The sequence below is a fragment of the Lytechinus variegatus genome, chromosome 3, assembly GCF_018143015.1.
Source record: "Lytechinus variegatus isolate NC3 chromosome 3, Lvar_3.0, whole genome shotgun sequence".
NCBI lineage: Eukaryota > Metazoa > Echinodermata > Echinoidea > Temnopleuroida > Toxopneustidae > Lytechinus > Lytechinus variegatus.
In genome coordinates, this window is record NC_054742.1 from 58,195,806 (window position 1) to 58,210,317 (window position 14,512).

Genomic DNA, 14,512 nt, shown 5'->3' on the forward strand with positions numbered 1-14,512 from the left:
CTTAACTAAAACTTTGTAACTCAAATAAACAAATCTATTGTGTTTCTGTAGGTTTAAGAATACTTTTAATAACATTCTCATAAAAAAAACTTACTTTACCTAGACGTTTTTATGCAAGATTTATGCTTACACGTCTTTTAACAATTGGCCTTGGTTTCCCTTTTCTTAAAGGGTATTCCTCTTTCCTTCACCTTCCCATTCATCACATCTAAGAACATCCATAATTGAAGGCTTCTTTGAAAGCTAAAGAAAGGAAAATTAAAAAACTGCATCTGACGTAATACTACTTTAATATACCCTTATTGATATTTGATCTACGATCATCGTAGGGTGTTTTCTAAGGCGATCATATCCTGGGTGGCAAACAATGATTGTATAATTTTAGTTAGCGCTAGGATATACAATTTTATTTCAAATCTATGAATATGGTCCTTACACACGATACAGGCAGTGTACAATCAGCCCCAAGACACTGTGAGGGCACTATAAGACCATTGTATGATTTCCTCACGACCAACATATGACATCTGGGGAGCGTTTCATCAATATTTTCATCCAACAAGTTGTCAAATCTGACATCTTTCCATGATTTTGATTGGCTGAGAGGCACTGTTCCTATGGTAACTGTCGGATAAAATGGGACTTGTCGGATAAAACGTCCGACAAGTCCTCTCATGAAACGCCCCCCTGTACGATCACCGTTAGGCCTCTGTATGGCTTTGTCTTGAGGGCCCTTTACTAATCCCAACACATAAATAATGCAACCATTCAAATTGAAGCACATGGCCACCTACAACGTCCTCTTAAATCCGTGGTACAACGATTGTAGCGAATGAAAGCTAGGAATTAAGTAGTCTAGAGTAGACCCTCAGGATGAAAATTTTTCTGTCCCTTCTATATAAAATACCTGAAAACATCATCCTTGTAGCTTTTAGTTACAGAGGCATGGCGAAATATGTTAAACAATTTGTAGCCATCTGCCCTGCTGCTAATAAAGACAGATATCATAAGCACATATAGCATCTTGGGAAACTAAAAACTCTGCATCGGTAATCTCCCCAACACAGCAGATATCATACACCGAATGACCAACACATGTTTTGCTGTATAAGAAGACTGACATTATCATTTACTATGGTAAGGACCCCCATTTACCAATGAGCCATTTCACTATTCTTGGGCTACTCCCCGTCAAGATATGATACTCCTAACTTTATCCTTTTTTTTCATATAGAGGGTTCCTATGTGACCTCACAAGCAGCCATGCTGGAGGACATAACAATGGGAACCCAGTGCATAAGACCAGGGTCCGTTTTACAAAGAGTTGATCAGATCAACCACAACTATGGGAGGCCAGCAACATCTAAAATGTATGTCTGTTGAAAATATTTTCTGTATATTCATACATCAACTGTTTTATAAAGAGATTAGTGTGCTTCCCCAGGTTTATAATGGACACTGTACAAATTTCCTTTGGAAAAAAATCGACATTGATGGATTTCCACAGAGTTAAGGTTGATCGGATTAATTGTAACCCTTTGTAAGATGGGCCCTTGAAACAATAACTGATCACAGCTTAATGCACAGGTTTATATTGCTTGTCATCCAACATAGCAGCTTGTTGGAACCCTCTAAAGAATCCATCTACCAATCAATATTTTGACACAATTCCATATTGGTCATTAGTACAGGCATAAAAAATGTCATAATTGGGGTCACACAAAAGTTTGGTCTGGAATGTCTTATTAAGGTATTAAAGTCTATGCCAAGTTTAACCGTGGCTTTTGGCGATAATCCTGCATAGCTTCTTGTCAGTTCTAATCCTCAAATTTTACAATAGACAAGATGGGGGATCAGGGAAAGTCTCCATGAATTCTCGCATGCAGCAAAGCTGTGGACGTAAAGTTTGCTAATGTACCTAAATACAATATCAAAAAACAAAAGCTTATCAACAAACACATTCAGCGGTTACTGTAGTCACCTAACAATGGAAAACGTAAACAATAACAGGCAAGAAGGATGAGGTTTGTTTACCCTCCACTCTCAACTAAAACTTTTCTTCTCTAATGAAGTTCTTATCCGGCCCCTCCTTTCAAAAGCAATTATACTCTGGCAAAGTTAAAATCCATACGAAATTTCCCATTTCAAGGGGCCCATTGCAGAAATGATTGCAACTGAAGGAAACCCCCAAAATCGAATGCGCCTATGCCTTCAGCCAATGAAATGAGTGTATTCTGGATTTAAGATTAATTTTCTGGGTTGCATTTAAATGGAACTCTCTCTGCAATGGGCTTATGGTCATGCATTGGTCCCTTCTCCCAACACTTCTTCCTCACGCAGCTCCATCAAAGTTCATTTCTCTTCTTGTGCTGGTGTCTCCTCCATGGACGGTTCCTTCACATCTTGAGCTGTGGGTCTCAGACCCCTGATGGAGATATCATACACCACTTCCTCAATCTTCTTGATGTCGTACTTGAGTCCATCGAATCGCTTTCTAAGCGAGTCATTCTTCAAGTTCAGAAGCCTGAAACCAGAATTCAACTCTCCCATGAATGCCGCGATGCGAATGGGTCTGCTGTAGTCTCCCGCTGTGACACTGTTCACTGCCAGTCTGGACTGTGAATAGGAATCAAATATGAAAACGGCTACAAATTGCCACTTGGTCTACACCCGCTTTATCTATTTTACATTTGGTCTCAAGGTTACTGACATTGTCTGATTAACGTTTTCTAATTGCTATTCAGCCCTGCTACCATTTTGCCTAAATGCCAGTTAGGTTATATCCAGTTAATCTATATCCTCTACTTGAAAAAGTGCAAACTAAAAAGATGATGGGGTAAAAATTAGACCATCTAGACATAATACTCAATAAGAGAAAGGACAAGTAATAGCAAGACCTAATAGGAGTTACACTAGATTGGATAGTGGGTTTAGACAATCAATTATGATTGATCTGATTAATCACAACTATTAAACTAGGGAAAACCAGCAAAACCAAACTTCTAGAATACACATGTCAGCTTAGTGTTTTCTATACAGTGCGTATCAAAAAAAAAGTTTACACTTAGAAAAAGCGCTGGGAATTAAAAAATGTACAACATGTGGGTAATTTTTTTCACATAAAATCTTGGGTGTGGGTCTCATCTATCCAATGAAAGTGAAAGTTTTGACAAATTGTTAAATTTGAATGAGCACTGTCCATTTTCGTAAAGCTCGCAGAAATCTGTTTGCGCAGAAATGCTTGTTTTTACGCTTTGTCAAGAGGAAAGGGTGAAATCAAACCTACCCTGCGAAACATTTCTCATACACTTATAGTCAATTGAAATAGAACGGATACATTCAAGCATCTTGTGACAATTTTGCCACTCAAATTGAAATTTCAATACTTAGTAAGCACTATCATTACCCTTTGTGTACCAGTTGGATCTGAGGGCATAACTGAATCTGAACAAAAGCTTATAACAGACATCTACAGCATTTTATCACTATGTTTTTATCATTTAAAGTGGGTTTACATTTCATTTTTCATTCAATACTTGTTTCTCCACACTTTTCCCAAGCATGACAATGATTAACAAAATGAAAATTAAGCCTCAGCCATTTCATGTAAATCGCAGCTGTGTGAAGCAAATCTCGTATGTGGGGGAGTGGTGTGGGGCAAAATGCACTCTTCGAAGTGTTTTGGACAAGGAAACAAGTTTAAATGGGTAAAAGATATCTTCTAATCATTTTTGCTAGCTAAATTTAACATGTTCTTCATGATTAAGGTCTACTTTTATTCGCATAACTATTTCAAAGTTCTGCGCAAATAAGTTTTCACTAACTTTTCAAAAGTAAGTGGTGCTCACTCAAGCGGAAATATTTTTCGACAGTTATATCGTCACTTGCTTAAATGGATCTGTACCAATGTCAAAATGTGGAAAAATCTTCAGGACATTACAAATGTATAATTTTACAGGATTTTTTTCTAAGTGTAAACTTTTTTTTGATACGCACTGTATATGATTTGTCCTTATGTACACATCTTTATTCACATCAGCATGACCCTCTTGGTTTCCTGAAGAATACATTTCTCATATGAAGTATGGGACGGATGGATTTCCATGGTTGAGACTGAAAAAATCGGTTAAAACTCTTTGTACGACAGGGCCCATGTTAATTCAGAAAGCACATCCATTTCATATGTAAAGGAATAATGTGTATCATCATACAGTTTAGCTCATACATATCGACAGTAACAAGAATCAAACATCCCTGCAGTATAATTTATTTCGTAAGTTTGCAGCAGTGAAATGGTTATAAAATATTAGGTTCTCAAATTTATCAATGATTATTTCCAACAGATCAAGTTAACATAAGAATGAGCTCTGCAATGTAAAATGTCTTAATATTCTAGTCACTGTAACTGGGGTATGCAAGTAATACCATGGTCACATTTGTTCTACGGCGGCCGTACGGCGAGTCAAAAACGCCGTTTTTAACATTTTTGTACCAGCTAAATATAGGTGGTTTGAATTAAAATGAATAAAACGGCTGTTTTCGACTCGCCGTACGGCCGCCGTAGAGCAAATGTGACCATGGTATGCAAGTAAACAGAGCTTCCTAATTCTTAGAAATGAATTACAAACTAGAATTACATATGCAGCCTACAGAATTTATTTTTTATTTTTTTAATAAATCACTTACCAACTCATTTCCTAATGATAGCAAGCCATGAAGGAAATCTTCTAAGTCGATGTGGAATCCATCAGATTTCTTGACAGTAACTATGAAACAAAAGGATATTCAGATATACAAATGAATTAATAATAATAGCAGCATATTTACCCAGGGTAGCCACTTCAGTTCCGAAAACTGTTCTCCCAGCGGGCCCTGCTATTATTACCCCCGCTTTAGCATGGCTACCTTGATCTGGCGCTCGAGCATTCGAGGAATTTCTTCCTACCGGGTACCCATTCACCTCACCTGGGTCGAGTGCAGCACAATGTGGATAAATTTCTTGCTGAAGGAAATTACGCCATGGCTGGGATTCGAACCCACGACCCTCTGTTTCAAAGTCCGAAGACTAATCCACTGGGCCACAACGCTCCACATTGGGAACATAAAGATATGAAAATACTTTTAATACACATGATTTAATAAAGCAGGATATTTATAGTGCGGTCACAGTGCACACTTATCCACCTACTAAAAAGGTAAACAAAAAAAATTGCATTTTGTAAGCCATTTCATATAGAAATCCCTATGACAAAAAAAAATTCAGAAGGGGGGAAAATAAAAATGAGTTGAAAGCATGGTGTCAGTCGGCAAATCTTCATTCCAGTTGTAACATACTTTCCAAAACTGCTATCGCCACTATCAACGATATCTATAGATACAAAAATATTGTTAACCATTCCCCAAGGGCCAACACTCTGGAATTCCCACAGAAAGGACAAGTTGGAAAGTGTGAACAAAGAGACCCAACCTCCTATACAAGGGATCACAATTGTTGGCCTGGCAGTACTTAATATCAAATCAATGTTTTAAAGTTAAATCATGAGAACATTCTTACGGTAAACTGCCTACTTCTTTGGTTTGTAGCGATTGGTCTCATCCCAGATGGTCCAGTCCCATTTTGTCTTCAACCAATTTCACCAACAACTTTTTGGTCTAATTGTCACTTTATCTATATACCATTCTGTCTAGTTCTCATTTAGGCAATTGTCTGCAAACCTTTTGCCTAATAATCCACTTTGTCTAATGCCACTAAGTCAATATGATTAGGTGAAACCACATTTTCATTTGACACAGTAAGTTAGACCAACTGGGCATTTGCCTCAGTGAGAATGAAGACAATGTAGCTATTAGACCAAGTGTTGTGTGGATCAAATAGCAATTAGATTAAGCAGGTATTAGACCAAAATTTGTTTCATACATGTGGTATATTGTACAACATCTGAGGACAAATGCTTGTATACCAAGTGAATATAAACCGATCTTACCTCCCAAAAATTCTGCTACTTCCTCTCTAGTTGCTAATCTCTCTGATTCAAGATAGACAATGAGAGAAGCTGAGAAGGCAAGTCTTTGGATACAATATCTCCAATGATCATGGAACCTAGAAAACAGACACGAAAAATAATATGTTTACTTGGTTATACAGCAGTTTTAACAGTAACACTTGCGCTCTTAACATGTGAAAATCAGATGTCTCAATAAAAATGGGAGTATAATGACCCTAGCTTTAGCAAAGCACCTGTCACACACTGTGTTTCAAGGAATATTGCCAGGTAACCATTTTCCTCACCTGGGTTTAGTGCGGCGCAATATGGATGAATTTCTTGCTGAAGGACATGAATGCAGGCCTGAAGAAATATTTTAACCTGTGACCCTCTGATTAAGAGACAGGAATCAGAACCATGACATCTCCATTTGATCAACATCAAAATTTGATGAATTTATTTCAGTAATCATAAATCTTTTCTTTACTTATATTAACATGTAAGTTTGTATAAAAATAAATTAATCTAAACACAAATTACAAAGTCAATGGACTTTTTTCTTCTGAGCAATGAAATGTGAATAATGACATAGGGAATTTGTACAAAAATCAAACTATGCACACAACTCTTATCGTAGAATAACATACCTGTAATATTCATCTGCAGGGAACAAAGCAGCCAGTTGTTCTATTTTTGATTTAACAGTCTGAAACAGCTCCCTACTTCTCTTGCAAATCTGAGAAACTAAAATTACAATAACAGTCATTCAAACGCATTTGGAGCATTTTGACAAATATATTACATGTACATCTGCTTTATCAATATATAGTTTTAAACTGATACAAAACAGTTTTTGATTCATATTAAAAAAATTTCTATCGATTAGATTGAAACAAATTATGGTGTAAACATTGCTCCGATATGGGCGAATCAATAGTTGACTTATCAGATCATTAGAAAAAGACCTACAGAGCTGATTCTAAGTAATCAGTAGTTTATTTTGATAGGCTAATTGAGCAAGGCAGGACTGGAAAGTTTCTATGAGATGATACATAGATGGAGTAATAGAGTAGTAACTTAAGGACCATGATGACGGTCAGTTTCCTGGGTTGATGGTCAAAAAGGAAACTAGTTTTATTAATATTGTTAAAAATGTTACCACAGTTTGCCAAAATTGATTAAGACTGAGTAGACAGCAAATCGACATTCAGCTCGGGAAAAAAAATTGGCCCCTAAATAATATCAGTTTAAATAATCACTTTCACAGTGAAAAAGATCAGTGGATTACAATGGGTGATTTGAAGTTCAGTGTTTCAGATGCTGGTGTTGATGTTGTTAGCACAATTCAGAACTAACACCTATGAGTTTATGAAAATTATCCAAAACAAATAGCTTTACACCTACATGTAGTGTGGTTAATCAAAGGCTGATTTTGTACATTTGAAGCTGTGCTCATGTAAAAATTGGCTTGACACCGACAAATTGAACAATGAACTTGAAATCACTAAATGTCACAAAACCAGAATTCCAACGAACCTTCTTTGATTCCACTACCCTGATGGATAGCATTTAGAACAGTCATAATCTCCCTTCCAGTTTGCTCCAGTTCACGAACAACATTTCGAATCTCCTGTAAAAAAATGAATTTATTCACGTTTTAGAAAACTGACCGAGATATCTAACTTTAGACCTATTTGTATGGTACATGTTCTAAAACTTCTGCAGATACAAATAATTGTTCTTTCTATTTCATAGGTATGTAGATCTATTACCTATAAATTTTGTAAGATATATTTGAAAGATTTTATTCACTCTATCGACCCCCTTTCGGGGTATAAGAGTACAAACACATTTACAATATGAATACAAAAATATAAGCAATAATATCCATGCACTGATGCACAACCTGTTCATGAGAAATAACAGATAAACAATTTCATAATGATGATATAATGATTTGGGGATCCCCCATAGAGGATATGGCAATATTTGATTTTGATGCAAATCCAAGGTCAGAAGTGGGTATAATTAAGAGCTAGTTTTGAGAACTTTAAATACATTAAGGGGCCAGAATGAGGGCTGGAAAAGGGATTTTATTTTTGTTTTGGGGTCTGGGCTGAATGAAATATAAATAAAGTAAAATTCACCAAGGAAAATGCTGAAATTTCAAATCTGATAATTTAGAAGTTATTGAATTATACAGTTTAGCAACATATTCTGAAAACAGCTATATCTACGTTCTCATGAATATGCAATGTGAAATCATAAATATTTCATTTTTTTTCCTTACTAGTTCTAGAACTAAGCGTGAATGTCTTCCTTGTATTAACAAAATAAGTTGCAGCAAATGATTATCTTACTCACTAGGCCTCCATTAGTGATCAATCTATTCTTTTTCATTCTTGAAGACAAAGGTAATTACTGGTAATATAATTTTATATACCGTACTGAAATGCAATATTATAAGTAGGCATATGATATAGACAGCTTGCTCATTTATTCAAGAAGACATGTATCTAAACCAGGCATAATTTCACTGAAATACAAAACTTTCTACTTGGTTGCTTTATTTTTGTTTATTCCTTTGTGTATTCTTTCTCTGATTTTACTTTATTTATTCAAATTATATGCAACCCTTTCAAGAATCTACTTTCAGCAGAGGGGGATTGAAAAATTGAGGGGGAAGGGGTTACAGTGGAACTTTAAAGATGAGGCCTACATGTAGTAACTTTGTTAAGTTGGAGAAATTAATATCAAGTAAAAGGAATTCTTTTAAAAAAATAAGCCCATGGGGGGGGGACACTTCCATTGACGAGTAGATACCAGGCGCAACCATGGGGTTTCAAAAAGCCCCCAAAACAAGTATTTTCCATATTCTGAAAATGCACCCCTTAACAAGTATTGGCCGTGTAAAACCATACCCTTAATCAGGGACCTGGGAACGATTTTTTCAGTGGGGGTGCTGAAAGCTATCCTCAACGGTGGTTGGGGGGTGGGGGACACAATTGAGTTTTCCATAATTACACACACACACACAAACACATACACACATATATATATATACATGTAGATTGAATAATTTATATATACTATATATATATATATGTATATGACAGTTACTTCTTATATTAAGAACATAGATATATAATTAGATAACTCGAGCGCGAAGCGCGAGCTTTTTTGGGGGGGTTATGTTTTTTGTCCTGAAAATTGAACATTTTTTAGCAATGTTTGTGGTCCCGGGGGCGTTTCATGAAAGGACTTGTCGGACGTTTTATCCGACAAGTCCCATTTTATCCGACAGTTACCATAGGAACAGTGCCTCTCAGCCAATCAAAATCATGGAAAGATGTCAGATCTGACAACTTGTCGGACGAAAATATTGATGAAATGCTCCCCCGAACAAGATGCGTTTGTTACAAATAATAACTGCGAACGTGATCAGCGCGAGCAGATATTTTTCATATAATTGCTCTGGTCTGATCGAAAGGAACGTGTTTTAAGGACTGTTTGTAGTTATCCATTAAGACGATACATGTATCAACAATCAAATAATGCGAGCGCGAAGCGCGAGCTGAAAATTTTGACATTCCGACCTAAATACTGGACATTCTAAGCACTTTTTGTAATCATGATCAGGATAGGTATATTACTATACATTTGCTGCGAGCGGAAACAAAATTGAGATTTCAGACAAAAAAAAAAAAACGAGACATTCTAAGCTGCACTTTTCTAATTATGAAAAGATAGGTATATGGCTACACAATTTATGCGAGTGCGAAGCGCGAGAAGAAATAAAAATGGGATTTCAGACCTATAAACGGGACATCTTAAGCACTTTTCTAATCATGAACAGGGTGGGTATAGAATTATACAATTGATGCGAGCGCGAAGCGCGAGCGGAAACAAAATTGAGATTTCAGACCTATAAACGAGACATTCTATTCATGTTTTGTAAATCAAGAAAGTGATGGGTAATTTGATATATTCTTATATTAATAATGTGAGCGCAATGCGCGAACAGAAAATTTTTGATATTCTGATCTGGAACTCCGCACTGAATGTAATATGGCTTAAACATATAAATAAAAATTAGACAAACATAATAATAAAGATTTAATAAAAATTCGACAAGGAAATCAAAATTATTGCATTTTAAAGATTAGCATTATTCCGGTGAAACAGTTTAAGCATGTCGTCATTAATATTCAATGAGCAAACTGATGATGTCATATCCCCACTTGTTCTTCTGTATTTCATTATGTAGAATTAGGTTTATTCAATATTTTCCCTTCAAGAACCAAAAACAGTTGAATTGACCACTGATTTAGATATTCTTTGCTGCAACTTATTTCATTATAAGGGAGACATATCATTCACACTGGTTTGAAAAAAAATGAAACAATTGTATTCCATGTAATAACACCAGAAACAGGATTGTGGGGATGTGACATCTTCAACCCACATGGGCAGAAATCCCAGAGGGGTCAGGGGGACACAATATCAAATGTCCCCCTCCTATTTGGGGTCTTTCATTATGGAGGCAAATACATCACTTCCCAATCGAAATAATACATATATTTTTGACTGAATGACCTTAGATTTTGGGTGAAAACTTTTTTTTAGGGAGGGGGGGGGGGGCTTGTGAAATTTTGTTAGGGTTAAAATGACCCAACATTTAGGGTGATATCCTTTTGGGTTTTTTTTTTGCTTGTCAAATTTTCCGGGCCCTGGTCCCCCTACCTTTGGGGACAAATTTCCGCCCATGTCAACCCACCTATTAATTATGACATGCATATCACCATTTTTATAAAATATTGCTGAAATTTAGAATTAAATAACTGAACTATTTGTTATCAGATTTTCATAAAATTTATTTATTTTTATAAAATGTATTTGATATATTTTCAACCCGGAGTAGCCCCAAAAGCTGCGTATCTTAAAAAACATGCGTGTGCGTGTTTATAGATAGACCCAGTATGTGGGCATTCTAAATACCTTTTTTTTCCTAAAAAGAAAACATTATTTCAAGCGCAAAGCGCGAGCAGAAAATATTTGATATTCCGATCTGAAAAAGGGTAAATTAAAATACTATTTTAAGTACTGTGTCGGAAAATTCTGAAGGGGGGGGTCTACAAAACGTTCATTTTCATTACATTTCTGTCATTTATTATACCTGCCACTAGCTTTCCAGGAGGTGCTGCCTATGGAAAATGACATGCAGCATCTCCAAATTTGGGGGCTGCTTCACCCCCAGCACTCCCGCTTCCCAGGGCCATTGGGCAGGGCAAAAAAGACTGTGAAATTTGATTTCTATTGTCTGATTTGTAATTGTTTATACAAAACACGGGCGTTCGGGCGAGCGCACTCTTAATTCGACATAAAACCTGGAAATTTCAAGTCCAGCCACACCCATGGGTCCCTCCCTGCTATCGAGCAGTGGCGTAGCTAGGATTTTTTTCCCGGGGAGGGCACTGGGGGGTCCTTGCTTTTTCAGGGGGGGGGGGCACCGGCCATTTTTCCGGTGTGTGTGTATGTGTCCACAAGGGCGGATCCGACTTTCGCCAATAAGGGACGGGGCCCGAAATTATATCTTCACCTATATCAGTCACTTGTTAGTTTTATTCTTATAAAACAACATAAACATAAAATAATCTCATAAGCCTTATAAAAAGTGCGAGCGCGAAGCTCGAGCGATTTTTTTTTTACTTTAATGTATTTTTTCCTGAAATTTAATTTTCTGGGCAATGTTATGTGTGATCCTGAACAAGATTCGTATGTACCCCCAAGCGCGAACAGAAATGTTTATCAACTGTTCTAGCATTATCGAAAAGGGACCTGTTAAGGACTGCTTACAGTTACCCACGAAGACGGTATATATTTCAATAATGCGAGCGCGAAGCGCGAGCAAATTTTTTGACATTCCGACCTTTAAAAAAATGGTCATTCTAAGCACTTTTTGTATTAATAAATGTTATAGGTATGTAACTAAACAATTGATGCGAGCGCGAAGCGCGAGAGGAAGAAAATTTAGATTTTAGACCTAAAAGCGGGACACTCTATTCATATTTTGTAAGTCATAAATATGATATAGTCAATTGGGTATCATTAATAATGCGATCGTGAAGCGTGAGCAGACAATTATTGATATTCTGATGTAAAACTAGATAATTTAAGTACATTTTAAATAAAGAACATGCACGCTATCGCGCATGTTAAATATTTAGACCTAAAATCTGGGCATTTTGAATACATTTGTTTAATGGATCATTATGGAATACACGTAGACAATATGAACTTGGCAAACCAAACAATGTGACCACGCAGCGTGAGCTTAAAATGCTGATATGTAGACCATAAAACGGACATTTTACAAAGCACTTAAATTTGTAAATGAAAAAAAAATAATAATGAAAGCTCGATGTGCGAGCTAAAATATGTTTTGCATATTGACTTCAAAACTTGCTCCTCATCAGCCTATTGAGCAAGATATGAATCCCATCGAACAGGCAATTATGGCGCGAAGCGCCAGCAAAAATTTTATATAGTAATGAAAAGATGAAAACATGAAAAGATTTTTTTTTGAATTGTAAGTCTTCCCCTCACATTATTTCATTCAGTCGTCTTCCTCCTCTTATTTCCCTCTTCTTTTTTCTTCTGTCTTTCTTCTTCTTTTCCTTTTTCTTTCTCCTTTTTTTTCTTTTCTTTTTTTTGCTCTGCCAATTTTTTCTGGGGGGGGGCACCAGGGGGGCACGCCAAATCTCAGGGGGGGGGGGGGGGGCACGTGCCCCCCAGGCCCCCCCCCGTAGCTACGCCATTGCTATCGAGTAGTGTGTAAACTATGGTTATACGTATCGGGCGACCATGTCTATTTCGGGGTGCCGGAGCCTGATTGAGTCGCGTTATAGGCATGATGTTATTGGAATATTTGAAAGATTGTGTAAATGATTTGTGATTTTTGGATGTGATAATTATGTACATTATAACATATCAAAAAAATACAGGGGGAATCTGATTTCATGGGGGTGCTGCCTATGGAAAATAATACACGCAGCACCCCCAGGAAAATTTCTGGGGGTGCTTCAGCACCCCAGCACCCCCGCTTCACAAACATGTATTGGAAACAAAACAGTACCCTTGACAAGGCCCATTCCCTAAATTGACCCCCTAAACAAGTACAGTGATAATTTAGCCAAACATCGGCTTTAGTACTGTCCAACCTCCCATACCTCACTCAAATTGGACTCTAAATAGGTAGTGTTGGAGCAAAAAGTGCATCATTTATAAAACAGTTGTCTTTTTTACACCCTCATAAATTTGACCGTCTACATGTAGCTTTCCTAATAAAACATATACCCTTTTTGCCTAATGAAAAAGAGATCCTTTTCATATGCTTCTTTGGTCGTGCTGAGCAGGTATCCACTTGTCAATAGAAGTGTCCCCCCCCCCCCCCCCCCCCCCCCCCCCCGCGAGAGTAAGGAATATCTAAAATTCTAAAGCACCATTACCAATACGTTAAACTTTTTGGATACACACCAAATCCTTACTCACTTCAACTTCAAGGGACTGACATGAAACTGAATGAGTATTGAGAGTTCAAAGTCTAGACTAGTCAGCTTAGTCAGAGCCATGCAGTTCATTGAATGAGTGTGCAGACGCGAGACCATGACCAGTGGCAGGGCCAGGAAGTGTTTCAAGTTCAACTCTTCCCGGAATTTGTGAAATTTTGACTTTTTCTATTTGGGAAATAGAAAAAATCAAGGAAATCCGAAATCCCATATACACAGGTTTACCTCAATACGTTGCTAAAAAATTTTCGCTTGCGCTCCGCCCTTGCATTTCGTACTTTTGTTCCTATTTTTAAAGAGGGCATTAACCAAAAAATGTTAAATTCCTTGATTTTTTGACACAATGAAATATGAATGATAGGCTCGCTGTTGCCTGATTTTTAATAATAAAAATATTTTGATAAAAAAATCAAAGTTCAAACTTGTCTCAATTTGAAAATTCCAGTTCCAGGAGGCAGGAAATGTCTATGAATATGGAAAATTTGGGATTCAGTTTTCGGGAAATTTGTTTGGAATCCAAAACAAATTTCCAGAAACTGAATCCTAAATTAAAATTAGGTCTGTGGAAACACTGGGGCCAGGGCAATCACACAAGCATGCGAGGGACACGGGGCCGGGGGCCAGGGCAGAACAGCGGATTAGCAGAGTCAAGTCGACAGGTGGAATGACGACGCTGATGACATGGCTGAAGACAATTACCTCTCTCTTATCTTGCTCTTTGACCAAATGAGTATTGAAAGCTTCAAAGGTTTTGTTGATTTCTTCATCCATGATGTTGATCTAATTCTAACGTCACACAAAGTTTCAAGCCTCAAATCAATGTGAGTAGCAAGCCCCGGATATTGGTTTCAAACAAAACACAGCAGCCGGAAAGTTCGATCGACGGCCGGTTCTTTTCCACGCAGTGCATGCAGCGACGTGCAATTGCAGCTGCGCTGCATGGATGGACGATGGCGGACG

General features: G+C 37.2%; 1 protein-coding gene across 1 annotated transcript; it reads right to left on the bottom strand.

Annotated features, from left to right (window-relative positions):
* Nucleotides 1–895: 895 nt before the first annotated feature.
* LOC121411478 (translin-like) lies at nt 896–14,453 on the bottom strand. The gene is made up of 6 exons (XM_041604241.1): nt 14,252–14,453; nt 7,521–7,614; nt 6,632–6,728; nt 5,985–6,100; nt 4,687–4,766; nt 896–2,616 (listed from the first exon to the last, which is right to left on the bottom strand). The coding sequence occupies exons 1-6, from the start codon at nt 14,321–14,323 to the stop codon at nt 2,353–2,355; spliced, it is 723 nt and encodes a 240-aa protein (XP_041460175.1). The 5' UTR covers nt 14,324–14,453; the 3' UTR covers nt 896–2,352.
* Nucleotides 14,454–14,512: the final 59 nt, after the last annotated feature.

Coding starts and splice junctions, on each gene's coding strand:
- LOC121411478 (XM_041604241.1), bottom strand. CDS start 14,323: ATGGATGAAGAAATCAACAAAACCTTTGAAGCTTTCAATACTCATTTG. Junction 6,101..6,631: donor CCTGCAGATGAATATTACAG/GTATGTTATTCT, acceptor TCTGTTTTCTAG/GTTCCATGATCATTGGAGAT. Junction 2,617..4,686: donor TATCATTAGGAAATGAGTTG/GTAAGTGATTTA, acceptor TCCTATTCACAG/TCCAGACTGGCAGTGAACAG.